Source organism: Ursus americanus, chromosome 2, assembly GCF_024610735.1.
Source record: "Ursus americanus isolate L20-20 chromosome 2, mUrsAme1.1.p, whole genome shotgun sequence".
NCBI lineage: Eukaryota > Metazoa > Chordata > Mammalia > Carnivora > Ursidae > Ursus > Ursus americanus.
The window spans coordinates 3,673,344-3,699,918 of NC_142128.1; the positions used below are offsets into that span (position 1 = coordinate 3,673,344).

The 26,575-nt window shown below is 54.9% G+C and overlaps 1 protein-coding gene across 1 annotated transcript in view; it reads left to right on the plus strand.

Moving 5' to 3' along the window:
• Positions 1–26,575, plus strand: part of FOXK1 (forkhead box K1) — a 65,917-nt gene that overhangs the window by 27,467 nt on the left and 11,875 nt on the right. The window contains exon 2 of the mRNA XM_045813231.2: positions 19,721–19,906. Within this exon, the coding sequence (XP_045669187.2) occupies positions 19,721–19,906 (186 nt within the window). The remainder of the gene's footprint in view (positions 1–19,720; positions 19,907–26,575) is intronic.

Consider the following 26,575-nt stretch of genomic DNA (forward strand, 5'->3'; position numbering starts at 1 on the left):
CCGTGAACACTCACGTCCAGGTTTCGAGCGGACGGGAGCTTCAGTTCTCAGCGAAAATGCCCAGGGGTGTCATTGCGAAGTTGTACCGCCGGCATGTGTTTGGGTGAAGACACTGCCAGCCTACGACCCACGGCGCTGCGCCCTGTCCGCTCGCGCCGCCACCGCGGGGGACCCCGCTTCTCCTTGCCCCACCAGCATCAGGGGGGCACCGGTTCTGACTGTAGCCGTTCGGCCAGGGGCATGGCGATCACCTCCTGCGGCTCATCCACCGGCTGCGGAACCCCTTCACCAACGCGTCTCCTTGCGCTTCCTGTCTGCACGGTTTGGTTTCCGCCGCTGACTTTTGAGAGGTGGTGAGGCCGTCTCAGTGTGAGCCCCTGCCCGGCGTGTGGCGGCGGGTCCCTCGGCCAGCCTGCAAGCCCCTCATCCTCTGACCAACACGCACCAAGGATTTTAATGTCAGTGGAGTCAGTTCATTGGTGTTTTTTCCCTTGTATGGACCATGCTTTTGGTGTTGTGTCTAAGAACACTGCACCAAGCTCCAGCTCCCAAAATGTTTTTGAAATTTGGCTCTTCCCCCACCCCCATAGAGAATGTGTTGTTTTCTCCTGGCTGCTTTAAAGACATAAAGAAGGTGTCTTCAGTGTTAGAGAAGGTCAGTGTGGGTCTCTTTGCGTTTATCCGGCTTAGGATTCATTCGCGTTCTTGGATCTGTACGTTTACCTCTCCTGCCAGATTTGGGGAAATTTCAGTTGTTCTTCAAATGTTCCCCATCCTCCCACATGCTGGTCTCCTTCTGGGGCTCGGGCGATGTGGACGTTTGATCTCTTGTTGAAAGCCCCACACGTCCTGAGGGTCTCTGTCTGTCCTCTGCTTCCACGTGTCTGTAATTGCTCGTTGTGGTTTCCCCGGTGGCCGCCTCACAGCCCTTGTCGCGTCCTCCTGACATCACCATCATCCTGCATTGGTGTCGGTTGGCACCTGTTCTCATTTCGCCTGAGATCTTCTCATTCTCGGTAGGACACGTCATTTTTTTGTTTTGTTTTGTTTTTTTAAAGATTTTATTTATTTGACAGAGAGACAGCCAGCAAGAGAGGAAACACAAGCAGGGGGAGTGGGAGAGGAAGAAGCAGGCTCCCAGTGGAGGAGCCTGATGTGGGGCTCGAGCCCATAACGCCGGGATCACGCCCTGAGCCGAAGGCAGACGCTTAACAACTGTGCCACCCAGGCGCCCCAGGACACGTCGTTTTTTATTGAAACCTGGACATTTGGGGTATAATGTTTGAGATGTTGGGTCTTATTTAAATCCTGTGTTTCGTCAGTCCTCCTCTGATTGCACTCTGGTGGGCGAAGTGGACACCCCTCGTTCCTTGCTTCCCACGTGGCCTGTGTGGGCTCCGAGGGTGTGTCCGGTCCACATGCATCGTTCCCATCCCAGGGCAGCCTGCCTCTTGCCCTCTGCACAGCCCATTGTCCCCGAGTCCTCAGGGCCGACCTCCCTCAGTAGGGATGGCATGAATCCCCATCCGTGGTGAGGACGGCCTGGGTCCCTGGCCTTCAGTGCACGTGGCATGTTTTGTAGGAGCTCGTCTCCACCGTGGGTCTGTGGCTGCCTCTCGGGCCTCAGCAGCACAAGACCTGTGTGTCTCCAGCCTCCCTGTCTGTGTGCGGGGCCAGGTCTTCCTTGCCACCTGGCTCAGTGTCCTTCCTCCCCTGACAGCCAAGTGCTTCCTTCAAATCAGACAGACGTCGTGTGGACTCTTACCAACTGTATAAGGCAGCTTCACATTCGGGTGGGTCTTTTTGTCCTTCAGTAGAGTTCTGTAATGTTTCTCTTTGGCATGTCTCTGTGACTCGTTCATTCGTTCGTGGGGTCATTCTCACTACTGCTGCTGGAGCCTTCCATGTAATTAGGTCTCTGCCGTGAGCCTCCAGGCGCTGGTCCTCACTGCCATGGAGCCACTTCTGCCCGGGTCCAGCTGTGGTTGACCGTGAAGCAGCTCAGACTCATGCGGGGTCCTGGGCTTTGTGGGGCCTTGCACCCTGTGCTACACTTGAAGTGCGTGGAGACCCCCCCAGAATTCCCCAGCCGGCCCCTGTGGCCTGTGTTGGTGATGTGACACCCCCCTCCCCCGTGGCCGTGGTGAGAAGGTGGCATTCCCTGTGACAACCAGGCCTGTCTCCTGTAGGCAGGCGGTATTCTAGAAAATGGCCTGAATCCTAATCTTGAGATGATGGCAGCCATTAAGAAGAATTTTCAACTTTGAGCCCTCCAGCCATGAGAATCCTGGGCTGACAGCTCAGAAGCGGTTTCCTTCTGTCCCATTTCAGCGAGTGTTGCTGTGCCTCTCCTGTGTGTCAGGCCCCAGATACCGCAGTGAGCAGGAAGACCTGGCCCTGTGCCCTGGGCACCCACCCCTGTGGTCACAGAGTGCAGCACACTGTGAGGACAAGAAGGAAGTGCCAGCAGAGGGAGGGTGTGGGGCTGCCGTGCGCTGGGGACAGGGGTGTCCTCGCAGAGCATGGCCACCCATGCCGGGGGAGCTGCGTCAGGGCAGAGGTGGGCATGAGCATTCCCGGCAGGGCGGCCGGCAGAGGGAGGGTGCATCGGGGAGGCTGGCGGGGCCGGTCCTGAGGGGCTCGAGGTTTGCATTTTCTTCCAAGAGCTGCGGATGGCTTCTGAAGAAGGACGTGATTTGATGTGAGGCTTCACGGAGACCGTCCTGCTGGCATGCAGAGTGCGGAGGACAGGATGGAGTGGGCGCGGGAGCCCGGCGCCGTCCAGCCTCCCACGGAGCAGAGTCGGCGGGGTGCTGGAGGAGCCTATTTAGTGATGGGAAATCTTGACTCCAGCCAGGCTGGCGCACTCCAGCCCAGCATCTGACGAATGTATGGGTTTTGGTGGAACTTAGTACTATTTTAATTTTTAACTGAAAATCAGCCCAGAAATACTTAAACTTTCCCTGAATTAAGCCTGAAGAAAAGAAAGTTTGCCCACTGCAAACTTAGAACTGTCATGAGCTGTCGCGGGATGGCTTTCCTCCCCAAGTGGCGTGTTGGCAGCAAACCCAGAGCAAGGTCATCGGGGTTTCCTCTTGCTTGGATCTCTGACTGCTGCCCGAGGTAATAAACATGACCGTGTTTAAGAGGCGCGACGGCGGCAGCTCATCTTGGACTGCGCGGAGGACGTCGGTTAGGTAATCCCCTAGATCTTCCGTGAAGGAGCGCAGGAAGCTTGTAGAACAAATAAAACATTGGGGACACGGGAGACGTCCATACTGTTTCATTGCAAAATTGGACTTGAATTTCAGTGCAGCCCATGTCCTGCAGGGGCTGGGGTGCAGCCCCCCACCCCCAGGGGAGAAGAGCGAGCTGTGAGCAGAGTGGCCACTCTGCGACCCAGGAGAGGTCCCCCCCCTCCCGCGGGGACTTTGCTGGAAGAGGGGCCTGTGGCGAGCTGGAGGTTGTGTCCTGCCCTGACCGACTAGTCAAGTTCCCTTGACTTGGGGTGTGTCCCCTTCCGCGGCCACCTTCCTAAGTGTCCCTGCTCTGGTGACTGTCCACGCTCTCCTGTTCTAGAAACTGTCTGGGGTGGTGGTGCCTGGATTCTCATTTTAGCCTCTGAGACGTGGTGGCAGTATTTCCTTAGCTGGAGGAGTGTTCTGTGGATAGGCTTTCCATGACATCTTGGCCAGAAATGTCTGGAGCTCCCATTGGTGACAGTGCCGGGTGCGTGGGGGTGCTGCTGTGGGCGTGGCAGACATGGTGTCCTCAGGGGCCCAGAGATGGCCTAGGGCTCGCTTATTACACGTCAGTATGCTCTTGTGCATGTTGTGGGAGGTTTCCAGTGGCCTTTCTCTCAGAAACATGATCTACAAGAATGTTACGGAAACAGGATGGGCAGGCAGTGAAGCCGGAAGGGCAAGACCGGGCCCTCCCACCCCAGCCCTCCACCGTGTCCCCACTCCTTCTCCTTTCTCCCTTGGGTTTGGGTCCGGCTCCCAAAGAGCCGGTCTTGTCCCAGCCTCGTATGCAGAGCTGTCTGTTGGAGGTGTGTGGCCAGAAGCACGCCGTCCCCACGGAGAACCCCTAGAAGAGGTGGCAGGCGCGGCGCCCTCCGACGCTGCCATCCCAGCAGGAGGCCTGCCTTTTCCAGCCTCGTGGTCCTGACTCACATGTGCTCTCTCTAAGCCCGGTTCCTTCATCCGCTGAAGTGCACAACGGGTCCGGCCTAGACGATGCTGTGGAAGTCAGCGACCTGGTGCTCGGAAGTACACCCCATTCCCACAGGACATCGGTGCTGCTCCCCTGTTGCAAAGGCAGTAAATGTAGCCGAAGAGCCTGTTGGTCAGCATCCCCTAAAAACATGGGCTTAATTTGTCTTCTTGAAGCTGTTTTGCTTTGTTCGTTTTGAATGTGCTAAGCTGACTTCTTTCGAGGACCGTCTTTGAATGATGTTGCTGGTGAGAAGCCTACTAAACGCGAAGATAAAGCCCGAACCGCGCTGTGCCCGGCAGGCCTGTCCCTCCCGGCTAGCGTGCGTGCTTGTGCCCTGCTCCCTGCAGACACGTCCCTGTTGCTATGGCAGGATCTCCCAGGCTACAGCGTAAAGAGTGGGTTCTTGCAGGAATCGGGAAGCATTTTCTTCCTCCTGTCCTCTCTTTCAGGCACATACTGTTCAAAATAATCACCATTAATTTTTTTTTTAAGATTTTATTTATTTATTTAACAGAGATAGAGACAGCCAGCGAGAGAGGGACACAGCAGGGGGAGTGGGAGAGGAAGAAGCAGGCTCATAGTGGAGGAGCCTGATGTGGGGCTCGATCCCATAACGCCAGGATCACGCCCTGAGCCGAAGGCAGACGCTTAACCGCTGTGCCACCCAGGCGCCCCAATCACCATTAATTTTTAAGAAACTTAAGTGACCTGGCGTTTTCTGCTTCTTAGGTTTTTCTGGAGCCTTTGGCATTGTGGGTCCCTAATTTGTGTGTGTGTTTAGGTGATAATGGCATTGCAAAAGAAGCTCCCAGCCCGCTCACCAGTGAACCGTTTTCTAAACTCAGCCCGCCCTTCTGGGATCCACTGTACACACGGCAGTTCAGTTTTTTCTTCAGCAGGGAGCCCTGGCTTATTTTCCTTTCTAAAACCAAGCAGTTTTGTTTGATCCAAGATGTGTAAAGGATAAGAGGTTTGCACCTTGTCGTGTGTGTGTCTGTGTATGTCTGTGTTCAGCATAGTTCTGCTGCCTCTATCACAGACTGCAGTTGAGGCCTGGCTTGGCTCAGCAAATATCAAAGCTGCTTCTGTTTTTCTGTCCCACCATTCTTAGCAAGAAGCTTTTATTTTCACAGCAACCTCCTTGTCCAGTATGGCTGCTGGTGCACCGGCCATCACAGTTTCATCCTAGGTGAGAAGTGAAGGAAGAGATGATGGGCAGTTAACACTCACTTGGTAGCTATCTATCTGTCCACCTCTTCGGAGACGTTCTGCGTGGCCTGTGCGTGAGGTTCCACTTGCTTTTCATTGGTCAGCTCCCACTGCAGAGACAGCTGGGAAATAGTCTTTTAGCTGGGGCATGGGCATGGAGGAAAAAGTGGGGGGAAGAATAAGGGAAGTAGGTTTAGGTGGGCGCCACACCTGCACTTGCTCCAGCAGAAGCTTGCCCGGGCCCGCCATCATGTGCAGCCCACCACCCAGCACACCCCTTCATGTCGCAGCCCCCGTGGAATCCCCTTCACGAGCCTTGCTGTGTGGACTGCTTCTGTGACTCAGCTCCATGCCATTGAAGGCTGCTGCTTGAGGGTAACAGCACTCAGCTCCTCCTTGCACAAGAACCCCCAGAGGACACCACCCTGGTTTCCCCCCTGCTGCCACAGAGGACAGAAGAGAGCTCGTAAGAGCCCCGTCCACCAGCTAGAGGGGGCCGCTCTGTACGGTTTCCACGCGGTGCCCCTTCCAGTGGTTCGCACGGCTGGACCTAAAGTGAAACCCCGCTCAGGGTAACTTCAGGAGGGCAGGAGACCGCTTTCCCTTTCGCTCCGGAGCCATGCTGCTGCCAGCGCCCCCGGCCCGGCCCACCTGCTCCGGGTGTGGGAGTACGAGGTGCGCCGGGACCGGGCCGGGACGGGCCTGGACAGATCATGCCGCGTTCTCCGTCTCCATCAACTGTGATAGCTTCCCAGGCCCTCTCGTGGGCTCATAGTTCTCCCGGGAAGTGGCTGGATGCCAGTGAGGTTCCCAGAGAGCAGGGGCAGAGCTGCACACGCCCGCGGGAGGCCCCTCCCGCCCCAGCTTGGCCGGGCTGGCTCCCCAGGTTTTGCTCTGTGCCTGGTCGCGTTTTCCAAATTAGGAAAGTAAGCTGAGCTTGGCCTTGATAAAGCAAGGATGTGATTTGTCAGAGCATTCAGACGCGCCCCTGTTGTGTTTTGACAAATGGAACCTTAAAAAAAAAAAAAAACCCAGCAAGGACTATTTACTCTTTGTGGAGGTGAACTCGAGGTTTGTTTCTGAGGGTTCTCTCTCGAGCTTTGCTGCTGTCTCTGGGGATGTCAGAAGGGAAGGTCTTGAAGCATAAGTTGATTTGGATAGTAATGCTCGGGTGAGGTGGGGGGCAGGAGGCCTTGCGGGTTTGCCTGGAACCTTCCTGTTCTTGGCAAGTTCACGCTTCCCTGTAGAAGGACGAGCCTGGCCACAGAGCTTCCAGTGGGGCGGCCGTGGCGGGGACGCCGTTCCGGCAGCCCCTCCCAGGCTCTGCCTCTAGCTTCTGAAAGCACTTCCTCTGCCAAGTTGAACAAAATTGAACTTGGGCCTTTTTGACAAAAGTTTCCAGAATTCAGAAGATAAACATGCAAAGCTGATTTCTGCTTTGTTTTCTGTTTCTCCGCCCCTTGGACAGTTCAACAGCTGCTGTCCCCAAGTCTGTCCTTTCTGCCCTTCTGTTTTCAATGGGGAGAACGGTAACACGGCAGCCTTTTCTGTGCTATCCACAAAGTACACGTATTTAAATAAAACTAGTGTCCAGAAAAGTGGGGCGTTTGGGTCAGTATTTAGAGCCCTCGGTACATGGTTCCCTGGCACACTTGCTAACACAAGATACTAGTTTGTAACTACTGCTGCATTATTTTTTAATTTCTTGTTAAGGGTTAGGCAAAAGACCTTCAGTTTTGCAAATTATTCTTAATAGAACGTCTCTCCTTCAGCACCAGGTCCCGGCGGCTGGCAGTGTCCTACCTGACCCGTCCAAAATTCCTAATGTCACCTGGATGTCCCCATGGGGTGGGGGCCCGTGACCTGAGGAAGGGCAAAAACTTCAAAGGGTAAATGTGTTACTTACTTGGTGGTGACTTCTCTTTCCGTCGCACCGGGCCCTCTCCTGGGGCTCCCGGTGCCTTTGCCCTCATGCCTGAGTGCTCCAGGAGAGGAGGGGAAAGCTGTACGTTCAGACGGGGCAGTCTGGGCCCTTCTCCAGATCAGGTGGGTGTTAAAACAAGCAGGTACCGATCACTGTGCAGACTGCTGTCCCCCATTTCAGTGACACCCTGACCCTTGGCAGCCTGGCCTGGGGACCGCCGGGGCTCTGCGGGTAGAGTGTCTCCAGCCTGCCAGGCGGCACTCGGGGCCACCGCCAACACTGCCATGTCCGCCTGGGCATCTCTTTAAAAAGCGTGGATGTGGATGGGGTGGTCGAGTCCGCGGCCCCCAGTCCTCCACGAGCAATGGAGCAATGGCCCTCCTGCGCCCACGGACCGTCTACTAAACACAGGGAAGTTGTATTGTCCGTATTCCTGCAAGGTGAATCTTGGACCAGAAAATTCTAGTCCTTTCTGTCTGGTTTGACGATTCTGCAGCAGCCAAGTGTCAGCTGTCCCCTCTCCGTCATGCCGTGGCTTGTGTGGCGCTTCAATCAGATTTTATCTCCTCCTGCCTCCTACCCGTACGCTGGTTTTTACACCCTCACCTCTTAATAGACTTTCAATTCCAGAAATAGGTCGTGGTGACCTTGTCGTGGGCTCTGACACACATGTGCTCCGTGTGCCAGGAGAGCAGAGCAGCCACAGGGGTGACACCTACCCTCAGGAGCTGGCAGGGTGGTAAGCAGCCCCGAGCTGGGTGCAGGGACGACCGAGGGGACAGGATCTTGAAGCGTGTGGGTCCCTTTCCCGTACTGTCAGGCCCCCGGGAGTCAGTGGTGACGTTGAGATGCTGTGGCTGTGTTGTAATATCTGTGGGTCATCCCGCCTGGACTTTTCTGGACCAGCTTCTTTCTTTCTTTCTCTCTTTCTTTCTTTCTTTATTTATTTATTTATTTATTTATTTATTTATTTATTTATTTATTTTTATAATAATTTTTTATTATGTTAGTCACCATACAGTATATTCTTAGTTTTTGATGTAGTGTTCCATGATTCATTAGTTGCGTATAACACCCAGTGCTCCATGCAATACGTGCCCTCCTTACTACCCATCATCAGTCTATCCCATTCCCCCACCCCCCTCCCCTCTGAAGCCCTCAGTTTGTTTCCCAGAGTCCATAGTCTCTCATGGTTCATTCCCCCTTCTGTTTACCCCCCCTTCATTCTTCCCTTCCTTTTCCTACCGATCTTCCTGCTATTTCTTATATTCCATAAATGAGTGAAACCATATGATAATTATCTTTCTCTGCTTGACTTATTTCGCTTAGCATAATCTCCTCCAGTCCTGTCCATGTTGCTGCAAATGTTGAGAAATCGTTCTTTCTGATAGCTGAGTAATATTCCATTGTATATATGGACCACAACTTCTTAATCCAGTCATCTGTTGAAGGGCATCTCGGCTCCTTCCACGCTTTGGCTATTGTGGACAATGCTGCTATGAACATTGGGGTGCATGTGGCCCTTCTCTTCACTACGTCTGTATCTTTGGGGTAAACACCCAGTAGTGCAATGGCTGGATCATAGGGTAGCTCAATTTTTAACTTTTTAAGGGACCTCCACACTGTTTTCCAGAGTGGTTGTACCAACTTGCATTCCCACCAACAATGTAGGAGGGATCCCCTTTCTCCACATCCTCTCCAGCAATTGTTTTTTGCCTTGTCAATTTTTGCCATTTTAACTGGCGTAAGGTGGTATCTTAGTGTGGTTTTGATTTGAATTTCCCTGATGGCTAATGATTTTGAACATTTTTTCGTGTGTCTGTTACCCATTTGTATGTCTTCATTGGAAAAGTGTCTGTTCATATCTTCTGCCCATTTTTTTATTTGATTATTTGTTTCTCGTATATTGAGTTTGAGAAGTTCTTTGTAGATCTTGGATACCAGTCTTTTATCTGTAGTGTCATTTGCAAATATCTTCACCCATTCCGTGGGCTACCTCTTAGTTTTGATGACTGCTTCCTTTGCTGTGCAGAAGGTTTTTATCTTGATGAAGTCCCGCAAGTTCATTTTTTCTTTTGTTTCTCTTGCCTTTGGAGATGTGTCATGAAAAAAGTTGCCGTGGCCAATGTCAAAGAGGTTGCAGCCTGTGTTCTCCTCTAGGATTTTGATGGATTCCTGTCTCACATCATGGTCTTTCATCCATTTGGAGTTTATCGTTGTGTATGGTGTGAGAGGGTGGTCAAGGTTCATTCTTTTGCATGTAGCTGTCCAATTTTCCCAGCACCATTTACTGAAGAGACTGTCTTTTTTCCACTGGATGTTTTTTCCTGCTTTGTCAAAGATTAGTTGCCCAAAGAGCTGAGGGTCCATTTCTGGGTTCTCTATTCTGTTCCATTGGTCTATGTGTCTGTTTGGGTGCCAGTACCATGCTGTCTTGGTGATCACAGCTTTGTAGTACAGCTCGAAATCCGGCATTGTGGTGCCCCCAGCTTTGTTTTTCCTGGACCAGCCTCTTTTTTTTTTTTTTAAAGATTTTATTTATTTATTCATTCGACAGAGATAGAGACAGCCAGCGAGAGAGGGAACACAAGCAGGGGGAGTGGGAGAGGAAGAAGCAGGCTCATAGCGGAGGAGCCCGATGTGGGGCTCGATCCCACAACGCCGGGATCACGCCCTGAGCCGAAGGCAGACGCTTAACCGCTGTGCCACCCAGGCGCCCCTGGACCAGCCTCTTTAAATCCGTGTGGAGGGAGAAGGTGAAAGAGAACTCGAACTGCTGGCGGCACATAGCCCCGTTCTGTCCCGCGTCGGTTCCAGAGAGCCACGGCGTTGTTTCTGTGACTGCTGTGTGGGGGGTCCCGTCCCGCTGTCCTGCTGAAGCCCGGTGTCACAGGATGGCCCCCTCCAGGGCCCCCTCAGTCCGGCACCGACCTTTACGAGGCCAGGATGTTTGAGACACTAGTTCTGACCTTTGCGGCTTCTCCACTCACCCAGCTGGATGGTCTTTGGAGATTTTTGGGCAAGTCTGGAAGGTACTTGCTTTTCTGCCCCATTGATTTTCCAAACTGTAAAGCCTGGGAGCTTGCCTTTCACAGTGATGTTTTTGGTTTGTTTCAAACCAAGTACGTCCCCACAAAGGGATAAGAGTGTCCCTGGGAAGATGACCTGGGGCTCTCCCCCAGGAACCGCGACCCTGCGTTGCCCGCAGCTCTGCTGGGGTGCTGTGTGTCCCTCCGATAGGCGAGACAGAAATGACCACGTGGAGGGTGGAACTCGGTGGCACACGGGGCGGTGGGTCATTCCAGGATTGTCTTCCAGGGCTGGCAGGCAGTGGGTTTCCTCCTGGGGCCCGCGGACAGAGCAGGTGTGCCGGCCCTTCACCTTGCCATTTCCTAAACATGCCCGAGAACGAGGCTTTCTCGGGGCAGTGGGGGGGGGGCTTGCCCACCAAAGGCACAGATTCTGGGGCACTCCCCCATGGATGATACAGTGACACCGTAGCAGTTACCACAGATCCTCCGAGTGATACTGTAGAAACGACCCCAAATTCTTGAGTTAACACTGCTCTGGGTGAAACTGGAGACGACCCTGCATCCTCTGTAGCCCGGTTGGGTCCAAGTCTCCCAGACCAGAATGTTGCTCCCAAGAAAGGGGGGTGAAAGATTTTGAAGGGTCCAGGAGCCCCAGGGTGTGCCGCCTTGGCCGCCTCCTGCAGGGGGAATGCCGCGAGCCCCACTTAGCAGGCCGTGCGAGGCGAGGGCGGGTCATCACGGCTGCCCCCGGCCGGCCTCCAGGGGCCTCCATCTAGTGCAGGGGTCTCCCACACCACCTCTACTCAGGGCTCCTCAGATGGGGGCTGAACCTCCATTTTGACCAAGGAGCCCCGGCTTTGACCAGGCCTTTGGCTACATTTCTGACTGTGTTTAACATTTAGCACAGGGGCTCGAGTATCCCACAGTCTTTTTTCCTTTTTTTCCCCCCTGTAAAAGTTGTTTTGGCCTGTTTGTAAAAATACAGTCTGTTTTTTAAAAAAAAAATAGATCATAGGAGGGGCGCCTGGGTAGCTCAGTCGTTAAGCGTCTGCCTTCGGCTCAGGGCGTGATCCCAGGGTCCTGAGATCGAGCCCCGCATCAGGCTCCCTGCTCAGTGGGGAACCTACTTCTCCCTCTCCCACTCCCCCTGCTTGTGTTCCCTCTCTCGCTGGCTGTCTCTCTTTCTGTCAAATAAATAAAATCTTTAAAGGAAAATCAATCAATCAATCAATCATAGGAAAACACGTAGAGAAGAAAACAGGGGTTCCTGGGTGGCTCAGTCAGTTAAGCATCTGCCTTCAGCTCGGGTCATGATCTCAGGGTCCTGGGATTGAGCCCCACATCGGGCTCCCTGCTCAGTGGGGAGCCTGCTTCTCCCTCTGCCTCTGTCCCTCCCCCTGTTGGTGCACGCACCCTCTCTCTCTCTCACTCAAAAATCTTTTAAGAAGAAAACTAAGTTAACTTCTAAACAAGAATTATAGAAGTTACCGCATTTAATTCCCACACCCGCGTTGTTGCTGCACTGACCAGGACCCGGAGCTGAGCGTGTGGCCAGAGCCGAGTCTGTAACCACCTGCTCCCCGGCTGCCATGGCCGGCCAAGGTCACAGCCGCGGGAGTCGGCCAGCCCAGGAAAGCAAGGCTAAGGGGTTAGTTCAAAGGTGGAGCGAGCTGACGAGTAGTAACCGAGTAACCGAGGATCCCAGCCTCGGTTCATGGAGGAGAGACGAAGACCAGGCAGAGAAGGTTGGATTTTGAGTTTTTGTTGGTGTGTCAGGGACCCGACAGAGCCGGCGTCTGGTCAGGGACAGTGGTCGTCCCGCCGTCCCGAAGCCTCAGCCATCCGCTTCCCTTTGCTCTTCCTGGTTCAAGCTTGTATTTTGGTTCCTGCCCTGTTGGTCCACCTGCGAACTGCACCCCTCCACCGATGGCCCCCAGCTTCGCCATGAGGGTGGTCCCCACAGCCTGGCGAGCCTCGGTGGCTGCTGCCTCCTCCTGCAGTTTTGGCTGCTCTAGAAAAACGTATTAAATTGTTAGTAAAAATAGATCTTTTAGACTAAAAAAAAAATAAGATTGTCAGAATTCCTAGATGTGGGGATTGTACATGTAAAAGTTTTTCAAAAGCTTTTGCTAAACAGCCTTACTTTTCTCCCAAGTTCTTACGGAAGTCAGCTTCCGGCTCCTCTGGCTTTCCGATTGCAGAGCCAGGTATGTGCAAACTGCCGTGGGCCGGGTCCACCCCCAGGAAAGCGGCCTCCTGGCCTCTGCCGGGAAGGAGGGGCTGGAGCAGGGCGGAAGGGAGGGGTCCTGCGGGTTGTCTCTGCCGTCACCTTCTGCGGGCCTTTCAGCCTTGCCTTCAGACCTAGAGGCCTGGCCACGTTTCCGCCTTTCTCCCCCCTGGATCTGAACTCCAGGGCAGAACTGGGCCAGGGTTAATTCTCCACGAGGTTTCTGGAGGACCTGTCATAACTTGGAAAATTCTAAAGGACTCATTATCAGGTACTTGCTCCTGCCCCCAGTTCTTGAATGTTTCATTTCTCAAAGGACACGGTAACAACGCTGAAAGAACATTTTGATAAAAGGGGGGTCCTGGAAGGCCGCCCCCACCCAGGGCTCTTCCACCCCTCTTCCCTGTCCCCTCTCTTCATGCGAACACCCGCGTGCCATTGGCCGCTCGCTGTGTGACGGGGCCTGCACTCAGTGTCCGTGCTGCATCTGGGCTCCTGCCGCACGGACCTCCTAGGTCCCCTCACAACGTCAGCATGGCCCATTCTCAAACCAAGCCTGTCCAGTTCCAGATCCCACACCTTTCGCCATGACTCTGAGCCATTGGGTCTCTGCATTTGATTTATCAGCATCCCTGTCCCCCGCGGGGCAGCACTTAGTGAGCGGGCGGTGTGCCTGACGCCGTGTGCGCTTCCAGTCGCTGCGCTTCCACTGTTGAGTTTACTGCCCCGAAGAAGCCCGTGAAGCAGGCTCTGTGGTTGCCCGCTGCTCCTTGACGGCGAAAGCAGGCCGGTGCATGAAGAGATTTGCCCATGGATGCACGGTGACGAGAAGCGTCCTTCTAAGTGGCCGCAGAATGTTCGCCTCCGAACACACACCATTCATTTGTCCAGGGCTGCTTCCGCATAGGGCATTCTTTAAGTGTTTACAGTTGGGTTATAGTTTTGGTTTTTGTAACCAAGGTCAAAGTAACACGGGTGAAGTTGATTTTTTTTCTGGATGTAACAGCCTTAACATAAGCTAAGACAGCAACTTCCCACTCTTTTCTGTTACGTGGTTGTGTTACCCAGTGTCCATCTCACGGCCCACTGTGGCTGCTGCACCTCCTGCCATCACACCTGCACTCTGGCTTTGGGAAGGGGCAGATGTGAAGAAGGAGCTGTGCTCCCCTTAAGGGCATGACTGTTTGCATCCCGTTAACCAGCACAGTCTCACGGTTACACGAGAGGCAGAGAAGTGTTGTCTTTAGTTGGACGGCTATGTGCCCGGAGAGGATGTGTCCAGGCAACTAGCTGTCTCTGTCACAGTCTGCCTTTTGGCCACCCACATATTTGTGTCCCTTTTTCCAAAATAAAAACACTCCTCCCCATCATCAAAGAAGGCAGCCCCAAGTGCCACTCAGTGACTGCACCCCATAAAATGCAGGATCTCTGGTGACGAGCGCGTCCCTCATCAGGGCGTTCCAGGTGGTCCCTCTGGGAAATGCTGAGCCGAGCAGAAGTAGAAGGCAGGGGAAGGCGATGCCAGCTCTCAGGTGGAAAAGAGAAGAGCAGGAAGCACACGAACTGGTCACGACGTTCTCAGAGCCTGTCGCTGCAGCGACGTTCTCAGAGCCTGTCCCTGTGTCTGCGTTCTGGAAGGATCTCTGCCCACCAGCCTCCCGGGCCTCGTCTGGAGTGGGCCCTGGAGATGATGTGCTGCCTAGCGGCCTGTCCCACTTACTGCAGGCCGGGGTGGGGCAGTCGCAGCTCACGGGCCAGGTTTATGGTTTGTCGGGCTGTAGTTTCCGCAGACTCCCGGATGGCTTGCTCTCTGTCGTGTCCGCGTGCAGGATCCACGGCAGGGATCTCTGGCGGCAGGTGTCATTCTTGAAAACTGGTCTTTTATTTACTGTTGTCAGGCGTGGGCCCTCTCTGCCTGTCTCACTAGAGGGGGGCTTCTCTGAGGCCATCCGAAGCTGTAGGCTTGCCAGGCTGGTGCCCCTTCTGTAGCCAGATGGCGGCCACTGGAGGAGGACATGGCACCTCCTTCTCCTGCAGCCCCCTGCATCAAGCCACCTCAAGCCACGCGGGCCACCGCATCAAGCCACCACAAGCCATGCGGGACACGGCATCGAGCCGCCGCAAGCCACGCGGGCCACGGCATCGAGCTGCCACAAGCCACGCGGGCCACCGCATCGAGCCGCCGCAAGCTATGCGGGCATTTCTGCACGTCTGTCCCGGGGGCAGGCTCTGTCCACACCAGGCCTGCTGTCACGTGCCGTGAGGATTCCAGCCTGTAACACTGATGTCTTTACCTCCTAACCAGGGAGGCAGCACCTGGGACCGTACCAGCCGACTTGTAGCAAACACTGGATTGTCCGATGGTCAGAAAGCAGGGTGGCGTTGGATCAAAGGCCACGGGTCTGGTCGTAGGGTCCTGTGCCTTCCTCCCTGGAGCTTCCTAAGAAGGGCTCCTCCGTAGAAGAACCCTTGTTCAGATGTGAACCTCTTGGCCGGAGCCACCAAAGTTTGTCTTTTCGGGAGACATTTTCCAGTCCCATCCAGCCTGCCTTCTCAAATTTTCTTTTCCTTGTACGTCTCATCGCCCAGGTTTCTTGTTTTTCCCTGGAGGTGCGTTTTGGGGCCCTCAGTCCGCAGACAGATGCCTTACCTTTGGAGACAAGTGGTCTGCCTTCTCTTCTGCTCCGGATTATCTGTTTCTCTGAGTCTGCCCCCCAAATTGTTCTTTTGGTCCCTGTCTTGCTGTAGGAGATGCTCCCCAAGTGTCTGTTCTTCCCTGGCTTTCTGGTCCCGTGTAAGAGCTAGGTGCTGCTGCGCGTACCAGGGTGGTCGGCTGGCTGGTTTCTTGTCCAATGGGCTTCACGGGGGCCAAGGGGGGGCCACAAATGCCCGGTCTGCAGCCTTCGTCCTGGGCTGTTGTCTGCTGGGGGTGTTGGGAAGGTTGGGGGTGTCCTGGTTGGCATGCGGAATGTCAGGCATCCGTTGTCAGTGTGCAATGTCCATTCCCGGTCGTTGCGTGGATGCCCAGGCTCCTCGTCGCTGCTGGGATGCAGTGGGGCCAGAGGCGGGGGTGGGGGGCCAGGGACCATGACAACTCTGGGGGTGAATGCTCTGTTGCCTTAATTTTTTTTTTTAATTTTTCCGGAAGTTTTTACATGGAGTTCTTTCTCTCTCTGCCTATTTCTTGTATCTAAGATGAAGATCATTGTACTTGTGTTTATGTCAGTAAGGATGAAATGAGCTCTTTGTGTCTCCAACAGCGTCCTGGCTAGCAGGCCAGGTGGTGGGATTCCTACTTAAGGACCAGGTAGAAGTGAGAGTAAGCGACCACCCCAGTCGCCCCTGAATCCCTTAGGCTCCTTTGTGCCCGAGCAGGGCCAGAACCAGCCTTCCATGCCATGATCTTTGACCTGCTGTGGAAGAGGGCAGCTTCACGTGGAACCAGGGCATCTGCAGTTTGGCCCGATTTCTAGGAGCCTTTGGCTTCCACGTGGCCCCGGGAACTGTGCAAGCCTGGGGCAGACCCTGAGCATGGGCGCTCTGGGGCGAGAACGTTTTCTCAGAGGTGCTTGAATCACATGAAGTCACGAAGCTCACAACTAACCCACTTAAATTGTCCAGTTCGGTGGTTTTTCATCTGTTCACAGTTGTGCATCTCCCACCACAGTCGATTTTACAGCATCTGTCTCGCCCCTGAAAGCCAGCTCCCCCGCCCCCAACCGTCCCAGCCCTGCGCCACCCCCGCAGCTATGCCGTCTCTGCAGGAGAGCAGGGGTGTTGCCAAGGGATCTGAAGGGCTGTCCCTCCCAGGTGGGTGCTTGCCTGTCGGAGTGCGCTGCAGGCCGGGGCGGGGAGTGCTAGCACGCGCGTGCACACACGCACGCACACGCACGCACGCACGCACGCACGCGCTCTCCTGTAGCCAGGTCCCTGGCGCGGACGGCAGGCATGCAGCGTGCAGTGGGGTCAGGTCGAATGTGAAGCACCTCCATGAGAACGGGTTTAACTGCAAAACATGCTCGTTAAAACTCCAACCAGCGCCCTCCACCGGAATGAACATATTGCAGGGAGAGAAGTATTTGGTGAACCCGGGAGCACCCTGGGGAGATGTCTGTTTAAAATTAAGTAGCTTCCTGGTGTTTCTCCTCCTAGGTAGGAGACAGTTTGCCTCAGGATAATTTCTGGAAGAGTGAGTCAGGAGCTGCTTTTGAAATAGCTGTTGCAGTAAATGATATGAAAATGTTTACTGTTAAACCTTAATTGGAAACGACTCTTACGGTAGGAAATTGCCCCGTTGGAGTCAGTTATAGATGGTGTTTGATTTCGCTAATTTGCTCACCCAAATCCCTGACCTACAAAATGTGTGTTTTATTTTACTAAAAACTTCACATGCGTGCACGTATTATCTGGAATCTTTGTTTTTTGAACTGGAAGGTGCCTAGGAGGTCATCTGTTGTGTTCAGAGCCTCCCCTTCGTGGCTAAGAACAGAACCACGGAGGCCAGGGCAGTAGACCCCTTAGCGGTTCTCAGCCCCCTCTTCCTGCACACTGTTCCCCTGCGTCTCAGCTCCCACCCCGACACCTCACCTTCAGCAGCCCTCCCTGGATGCCTCGCTCACCTCCCGAGAATCACCCTGTGGTCTGGGAGCACTGCAGCCCTGGGCCGGCCGGGCTGCCTGGAGCCTGGCCTCCCCACCCCCAGTCCAAGGATCCGGAGCCGACTCTTGTCTTCACCCACAGCCCTGTTTTCTGACATTCCGCTCTGTGGGCTCTGTCATAGGCCAGAAGCCACACCCTCTTTCTGGGTGCCCTGATGATTGTAGGGTGCTGTGCTTTCGTGCTCGCGTGAGGGCTTTCGTGGTGTGGGACGGCCCGACTCTGGCCCTGGGCCCTTCGGCAGGTAGTGGAGTGTGGCTTACCGTGTTGATTGGCAGCCGCCGAAGGAAGAGACAGATGGTGAAGGACCTAGACGCTGCCTTAACATACTCATCGTTCTCGCTTCTGTACAGAACACCGCGGAACAGGGCTGCGTGCATGTGCGCCTGGGTGCGTGGGTGTGGAGCCCTCAGCCGGATTCCTGGTTCCAAACTCCTTCCTTCCTTCTCTGGTTTGGGGACGGCAGCCGTCCTCGGACGTGAGCTGGGACGGATGTTGGCTCTGTGCCGTCCAAGTCTGGAGAAACCGGAGGCCTCAGAGAGCATCGTAGGAAAATGTGTGATGTAACTTTCTAGCCAAAATACTAATGAAGGAGATTTCTTTCTTTCTTTTTTTTTTTTTTAAAGATTTTATTTATTTGACAGGATAGAGACAGCCAGCGAGAGGGAACACAACCAGGGCGAGTGGGAGAGGAAGAAGCAGGCTCCCAGCAGAAGAGCCTGATGTGGGGCTCGATCCCAGATCGCCGGGATCACGCCCTGAGCCAAAGGCAGACGCTTAACCGCTGTGCCACCCAGGCGCCCCGAGATTTCTGTTGGGTTGTGGGAAGACTAAGGAAAGTGGAAGCAACATCAAACGTTTTTTAACTGTGGCTTACAGGAGGAAAATTGCAGAATGTGTTTAAATGGCCGCGGGTGGCCTTGCACAGAACCGTGGGGGTGATGTGGACACGACGTGACAGGCAGCCCACCCCTGCCCTAACATGCGAGTGTTTACACTGTGTGTCCCAGAACAAAATGGTGTCAGAATCCCTTTGTTCTGATTTTAGGTTTGGAAATACAAAGCTGGTGCCTGTGGGTCAGTCAGCAGCCTGGGACTCTGCTCCCCGTCTTTGTGGAGACGGCCGGTCCCCGTGCTCGGGTGTCTCTGGAAGAATCAGTCCTGGCCCGTCGAGCCGGTTTGAGTGACTGACTTTTCTCTGGGAGGTGCGTGCAGCCTGGCTGTTGGAGCAGACGCCCGCGTGTGCTGTAGTCATTCCGTGAGAAGGGGTCTTCCCGGGTGGAAGGCTCCGGTACCCCGTCCACTCACAGACATTCACTGCCTCTCGTGAGCCCAGAACCTATTTTGACCTACTCCTAAATCTGGTCGTTCAAAAACGATTTGACTAAGAAGGGACTTCAAGTGGAAAGGGCGAGTGCTGTGTCCCCAGGAGTTTGGAGGCGTCCCTGCCACAGAAACAGTGCTGCGGCATCATCGCGGGCAGGAGTGGACCAGCAGCCTGCTGGCCGAGGCTCCGTGCGGTTGCACGCTTCTCGGGTTGTGAAACTCGACGTGCTCTGAACACCTTTCCGGAACCGTGAGGAGTGCACTGAAGGTGGGAGTTGACATGCATCATCTCCAGCCCCCCCGCCACACCCGTCATGTTTTACAAAGAGCCTTTTCTAAGCATTTGCTACAGGCGAGACTGTCCCTTGTGTCTGCCCAGGCAGCCTGTTCTCATTGGGGTTTGCAGTTTTGTTTGTAACTGAAGTTGACGACTTGTGCCTCTAGAAATCAGGTGCGCCGGGTACATAATGTCCAGATTTTCTGCATAGACGTTTCTTGGAGGGAGGCAACCTTGGGTTTGCGTGGCGCACACGCAGGGTATGACTTGGATGTGTGAGGCCGGGTTTGTTGGCACGCAGTCACCTGCCAGCAGAGAAACTGAGGCCCGGAGCTGATTGTGCAGCCAGATGTGGTGTCACTACACTGCAGGGCGCCCACCGGCCTGCCTGGGAGCGGTTCGGGCACTTGGTCCCGCCCGATAGCTTCTCACAGCACAGCTGTCTGTCTGTCTGTCTGACTTCACGCTTGCTGCTGAGCAGCGATCATGGTATTTCAGCTTCCTGAAAAGCGTTCCCTGCGAGCCAGTGAACCCCGCTCGGGTACCCCTGCGGCCATCCTGGTGGACGGGAGGTGGCGGTGTGTCAGAGCCTCTGCTGGGGACCCGCCCGGGTTCACACCTCTCTCTTCACATGTGCGGGAAAAGGAAAACCTTTATCGGCGTCAGCAAGTGTCCCCGTGACAGCAGCACAGGTTGGATTTTCGGTTCGCTCTCTGAACCACAGAGTGACGCTGGGGTTCTGTGACATCAGACGAGCCCCACCGTCGTGGTGAACCAGAACAGTCCTCTGCTGCCTCGCGGCCTCACCCCCGTCTCTCCTGCGCTAATGTGAGCTCTCCCTCTTGTTGCAGGTGCACTTTTCGATTCCCCAGCACGGCCATAAAGATCCAGTTCACATCGCTGTACCGTCAGGAAGAGGCCCCGGCATCTCCCCTCCGGCCCCTCTACCCACAGATCTCCCCTCTGAAGATTCACATTCCGGAGCCGGATCTCCGCAGCTTGGTCAGCCCCGTCCCGTCCCCAACCGGCACCATCAGGTGAGCGGCCGACTCCGGCCTGGCCACACGGCCCCTCCACAGAACCGGGGTCCCCCTGCTCTGGCCATCTGTCTGAGAAGCAGGAGGACACAGGAGTTCCGGGTCTCATGTAACTCTCAGTATATCTCTGGAAAATTGCAGGGGTGGAAATTTCAAAACTATTTTAAGTGCATCAAGGGATCTGATGACCTAACGAAAATCTCTGGAGAATTCTCTCGTGGAGGGAAGAGTCCCTACCACATTAATCCCTTTTCCAGTTTGTAGTCCTGTGTATTTAGGGACTTTCTTTAAAAGAAGCATAGGTATGATGATGGCTTTAAAGACATTGACAATATTTTAAAGTAATACGTGCATGTCAGGATTTGAACTTTGTTTTTCTAAAGTTAATTTATGAAGTTTTAGGACTTGATCTAGAGTTTGAAGGAGAAAAAGCCCTCAAACGTTCTCATCCTTGGCATGTGATACAGAGAACACTTCGGGGAAGGTTTCGGGGAGATCCCATAGAGTGGGATTAGCTGGGCTCTTGACTGCATGTCCCGCCCTCTGCCTGTGCTGGTGCTGGGGCCGTGGCTCTGGCCACGGCACCAGCAGCTTCCCCCGTGGCTGGTGCGTCATCAGTGCAAATGTAAGACCTGGAAAAGGCAGGTCGTGTCTTAGTCTTCTTTTGCCCCCACATACTTCCTGCAGGGGTCTCGGGTCCTCAGGGCTGCCTCTGAGCCACACTTGGAAAACCGCCGCTCCTTGGGCAGGAGCTTTGCTGCCCCACAGCCACCTGGTCAGATGCCACGCCTTCCCTCACTAAGCGGCCACACTGTGGCGGTCCTCATGTTCTAGAACCGTGTGTCACTCGGTCTTTCTGTGACAGTCATGCCCCACCACGCATCTTGTTTTCCTGCTGGGACGTGTTGCTGACACGTTGGGAACAGTTTGCATCGAGCTGGCTTGGAGTTGGTGTCCTGCAGAGCCAGGGAGGGGGTGTGTCTCCTACGGAGAGGCTGGTGGGGACAGCGTTGAACCTGGCATGGCCTAGAATTCAAGGCTGGGCCCCGTTCTGATTCTGGCCATGTATCTAGTTAGTGGGAGAACCAGGGGCCTTGTTGGGCCTTGTTTTCCTTGTCATCAGGCCAGAACGCAGACGGGAGACAGGGACGAGCGCAGCTTCCTGAAGGCCACGTGTGTGTTAGGTCCTGTGCTCAGTGCCGTGCCCACGGCGTGTCAACTACTCCTTCCGCTCAGTTCACGTTTCTACAGTGACTCTGCTCTAAAGCCCAAAATTGAGCACGCGATCTCGTCGTTTCAGACGGCTAGCTGGAGCTTAACTGACAGTGTGAGTTTTGTGCTCACGCCGTGGAAATGTTCCTACACTTGCTTATCTGTGATTTATCCACGGATAAAAAGTTGTACGCGAGGAGGTGAGGTGGCCCCGGTTGACGGGCTGCCTCGTGACCCAGCAGCTCCCCGGAGCAGGAGTCCGGGCACGAACTTGTGCACGAGGGCTCAGAGCAACAGTATTCACAGCAGCCGCGAGGCCGGAGTGACTCAGTGTCTGTCAGCTGGTGAGCGAGCCGCTGGGCCACACGTGGACTGTTGACCGCGGAATGTTATTTGGCAATAAAAAGGGAGGAGGTGCTGACACCTGGCAGAGCGCGGCTGCCCCATGAAAATACGATGCGGGGTGAAGGCAGCCGGCCTCAAAGGGCCGCACACCAGCACGATGCCGCTGATAGGAAACGCCTGAACAGGCGGGTCTAGAGGAAGACAGCAGGCGGGCAGCTGCAGGGGGCTGGGGATCCGAGGGTGCACCTGCCAGCTGGTATGGCGTTTGTTTCTGGGGTGACAGTGGAAACGCTTTGGACTCAGACAGTGGTGATGGTTGCTAGACTCTGAGAGTACCCCGAAAACCCCTCAGCTGTACTCTAAATGGGGGACTTACATCTCGGTGAAGCTGATGTAAAACCTGCCTGTCCTGACACCTTCACCCAGTAGCCGCCGAAAGCAGCCACGGGCACAGTGACCGGTGACGTCCCACGCCCATGCCGCTGGCTGCTGGGGACTGGTTCCGGGCGGCGTGTGGGTGGCCGTGGAGGGTGCTCAGCACCCAGCAAAACCCGGGCAGGCTGTCAGCGTGGGATTGTTAATAATCAGGTTATGATCCAGCCAAATAGGCCCTTTCTAAGAAAGAAAAACGTGTTCATTTGTACCTGGAGGGCTTCAGGAAATAGATATTTCCCAGGAATATTCCAAATCCAAACAGTAACGGCCCCGGTTAAGATTCTGCAGCCAGGCTTTGCGCACTGACGTTGCTGTGGTGTCCGAAGGGAGGCGGGAGCTGGAAGCAGTTCCGGGCTATGCTACCAAGTGCAATTAGAGGGTCAGCAGGTGCGGCTCCTGCAAGGGGACTGACCCCGGGCGGGTGGGGGCGCTGTGTGCCAGCCCTACTTCTCCGTGTCATGTGGCGGAGGATTTGGGGAGGAAGTAGCCGCTGCGGGACTGGCCCTCTCTCCCTTTTTGGCCTTGAAGTATCACAGAGAGAACTTCTGTTTACATCCGTTTGTCTTAGCGCTGTGGAATCCAATTGAGTGTTTGGAAACCTCAGAGGCCCTTGTGGTTTCTCTTGCCAAGATCCCGTTTGTCCTCTGGGCTGTTGCAGGGGTGGAGCCTCATGTTTACAAACACCCGCCACCCCTCCTCTCCTCCCTGGGCCGCCCCCCCACCCCCACAGCTACCGAGGAGGGGAGGAGTTCTGGGGGCCGTCTCCACGGGGGGGGGGGGGGGCGCTGGCACCCTGCTCGAGGCCTGCCTGCGCAGCTGTCGCCAACAGTCCCTCTGGCAACACAGCAGGAAGGGAGGGCGCCTCCTCTCCTAGTTTGGTGTGCCTGCGTCCCGCTCGCGCCATTGGCCAGCTCGCCCGGGCCGCCTGGGGGCCTCAGTTTGGGTTGCTTTCCTGCCAGGACGGCTTATCCAGCACCCTGGCCTGAGCTCTTGTCTCCTCCAGGGTTTTCCAAGCGGCTGCCCCGGGAGGAACATTCTCGAGAACAAACAGCCCCACCCCACACTCCGACCCCGCCCGCCGTCCTTTCTGTTTGGCCTTTTTCTGCTTCCACGGCAATGCCGGCCGGGGGTGTGGCTCTCCTGTGGCTGGGTTTGTGTTTTGTTTTTGGGCGTTTGTTTGTGTTTTGGTTTTTTTTTTTTTTTTGCACTGATGTTACTCCACCCAGAAAATGAATGAACGCTCTTTGAAATAGATTCTGCTGTCTTCAGCAGCATTTTGTTGACCTTTTCTTTTCGTTTTGCAAAGAAGTGGTGTTTTTAGGAAGAAGAAATCAGTTAATCATTTTCTGGGTTTTACAAAACGAGACACCAATCTATGAAGAGCTCTTGGAGCTGGGAGTGTTAGGGACAGAGAGGAAATGAAGCCAGAGGAAGGGGTCAGCACAGAAGGAGGGGAGCTGGTCTTCACTGAGAGCCAGACTTTATAAACTGGTTCTTTAAGAAGACTTTTCCTTGATTTTTTTTCAAGGTAGAGATCAAAAACCAGAGTGGTTTGTGTTGTGAAACCTGGCAAAGTCTAAGCCACTGACTTCAAACTGAAACCACACTTGACCGTGGTCTTCAGGGCAGTTTCACCCCATCAGTGGTTAGAGCTCGGCCGCCCTCCCTTCCCTTCGATCTGTCCCCTCCGTCCGAGAGAGGTGCTTGCATTCTTCCCGCCCACTGGGTCCTTCCTTGGCTTGATGTTTCCTGCGTCACAGCTCCCAGCCAGCGTCCAGATGCTTCTGGTCCTGCCAGCAGGGGCCCCCTGATCCTTTGGTCCAGGAGCCCCATCATCTGTAGCTCACCTGGTGGCCACTTTCCTTTCCAGCACCTGTACCTGTGGACCTCACACCCCCACGTGGTCCCTTTCCCTGCCCAAAAGCTCCAAGAAATAAAAATTGGTTCATCGACACAGAAAGGCGGGCCCTCCACATTCTTTGTATTTTCCCTTCTTCCGAAGTCCGTGCCAGGGTGTATTTTGGCTCTAAGATGTTGAAAGTTCTTATCTTTACTGGGGTGGCTGTTTCCCAGTTCTTGGGCACATCTCTCAGGGGCCCTTTGAAGGTTCCTGCTTCGTGTGTTCTTGGCCGTGCCTTCTGGGTGATGCCCGGCCTGCGTGCACCGTTGTTCTCACGTGGGCACTTGACCCAATGACGGAGGGCCCTTGCCAGGCCTCACACTCTGGGAAGCAGGAAGACCCTGGAGGGTGAGGGCTGAGGGGAGCAGCCCCCAAGGTCTGCACCGGGTGGGCCACCCCTCGGGGTGTGCGCACACCTGGTGACATCTGGGCTGAGGAGCAGCTCGGGCCAGTCTGCTGGCTGCTGCGCACCGGGCAGAATGCAGTGCAGAAACGAGACAGGCTTGTGAAATGGCTTTCCAGGATTTTGCAGCATCACGTTTATCTTAAGCGTTCCTTAAGAGAGGTCTCGGAAGCTGGCCTCTGTGGATTTTCTTTCCCTGTTTTCTTATTTTTTTCTGATTACAGGAATACTGTGTATGCATTATACAGAACTCAAACATTTCAGAAAATAAAGCTCCCCCACCGTGCCTTTCGCAGGACAGGTGCATGGGGTGCGTCTCCTCTAAACGTTCCTGATGGCTCATCTCAGAGGAGCTGCGTGGGTCCCTTCTCCCCAGGAAGGCCCTGTAGAGTCCAGTGTCCTCCTGCACGGTCTTCTCCTTTCTCGCTGGGTCTTGGGCGCCTTTCCGAGTCACCACACCGCAGGGGCTAGAATTTGCTTCCCGAGTTCCCACTAGGGGACCCACAGGCCATGTCCAGTGTCCTGCTCTCGGGTGGCCAGTCTGAAGCTGCCCTTCCAAAACTTCTGCACGTCTTATGCCGAGGCGATGCAATTCTCCGACGTGCTTATTTTGTTGAAACTATGCTCTTTGAGAGTCATGAGCCGCGGGATTTTAGGAGCAGTGATGAGGATTGGACTACTTGCTGGCGTTCTCGCCGGGTGAGCGGCGGGCGGGCTCCCCGTCTGCCTTCACCCGCACGGTGGTGCTGTGAGACGCAGGCGCCCGGCCAGTCCCGGATCGGCTGCTGACGGCCCGGAGAGCAGATGCCGCCTGGCGGACTGCGTGCAGCGGTGGAGCGCGCTGTGGAGCCGCTGCCACGGGGATAGCGCCAGCCTCGTCGATGCCACTGAAACTTTTAGACAGCTGGTTTCTATCCTAGGGATCTTTGCACATAGTGTAAGAACTGAGACATGCACCAAGGCGGCACCGCGGGGACAGTCCCCACCCGCCTCCGAGCTCTGCCCGTGTTTGCTCACCTCTGCGTGGTCCACCGTATGACTCGGCTTTTCGGTGTGTCCCGTATTGACTTCCTAGGTGGAAATTCAGGGTTTGGCCCCGGGACCTCAGGACTGTTGGGTCTGTGAGCACAGGCGTTTTCTTAGGGTGCCCATAGTGGCTGCAGCGCCCACCGTTTCCTCGCTCGCACTTTGGCTGCTCCTGCCCGGGGTGGGGCGGCAGGCGGGGGGTTGGTCTTAGGCCCTGTTTGCTGCGTTTGGTTCCCTCCTTCTGACCTGCACGTCCACCCACTGCCCCCACGAATGTCCCGTGTTCCCAGCTCTGTCCGTCATGCAGACCTGCTGGGAAGACTGTCCTCGGGGGCCTGGTCTCCTTCCACCTGGACCCAGCCTGGGGCACCTCCGACCCTGGGATCAGTTCCCCAGTCATTCCGGGATCTCCCTCTGCCCAGTCTTTCCCTTTCCCCGATCTGCTCCGCGGTGTTATTGGGGAACATCCTCTGGTTGCTTCCTGGAAACACGTACAGGACAGGTAAATTAAAAACACAAAAAATCTTCCATGCCTAAAAGTCATCGTTTTTGTCCATTCACACTAGCCGAAGGGTTTCACTATGTGGAGAGTTCTTGGTGGGACACATTTTTCCCCCCACACCTTAAAATCACTTTCTAGCTCTGAATGTTGCCGTTAGAGAGTTTGGTGCCCCCCCCGGCTCCTGACCCTCTTGGATCGGATGTTTGGCCTCTGAGCACGCAGTGTCCCTGCGTCCCCACGTCTGCCAGCATGTCTGCAGGTCTGCAGCGCTGGGAGCTGACCGTATGTTTCCAGAGAGCTTCCCCTTGTGCTCTTACCCTTTGCCGCCCTCCCTCCCTGTCCCGGCAGTTTCCCACGGCTCTGGGGGCTGGGGGGGGGGGCTCTCCTCCCACCTTTCACTGAGCTTCCCTTTCTCCTCTTTTTGAAATTCGAAGAACGTTTCCCTGTCCTCCGCAAGTGCCTTAGTGGCCTTCTCACCAGCTAATGAATACTGTCTGCCCTTCTGGGGTCAAGGCCACGCTCTGTTTTGCTGTTTTCATCCCCCACCCGCCTGTGTGGGCGGGACAGGTGCGTCTCAGCAAAGCCGGGGAGATTAGGAGGCAAGACTGTAAGTTCACTGAAACAGTGTTTCAATAAGAAAGGATATTTACTTTAATTGAAGCACTTATTTTGTAGAATAAAAACATCCTAGTTTTCAGAAAAAGTTCAAAAGGCGTGAACGAAAAACAAATTTACCACTTAACTGCCTATTCATCGTAAGTGTGATCTGCCTGAAAGGTCTGTCCGCTGGGCTGCCATCCCACCGAGGAGCTTATTCGATTTTTCAACCAAAAATTAATAATCTAA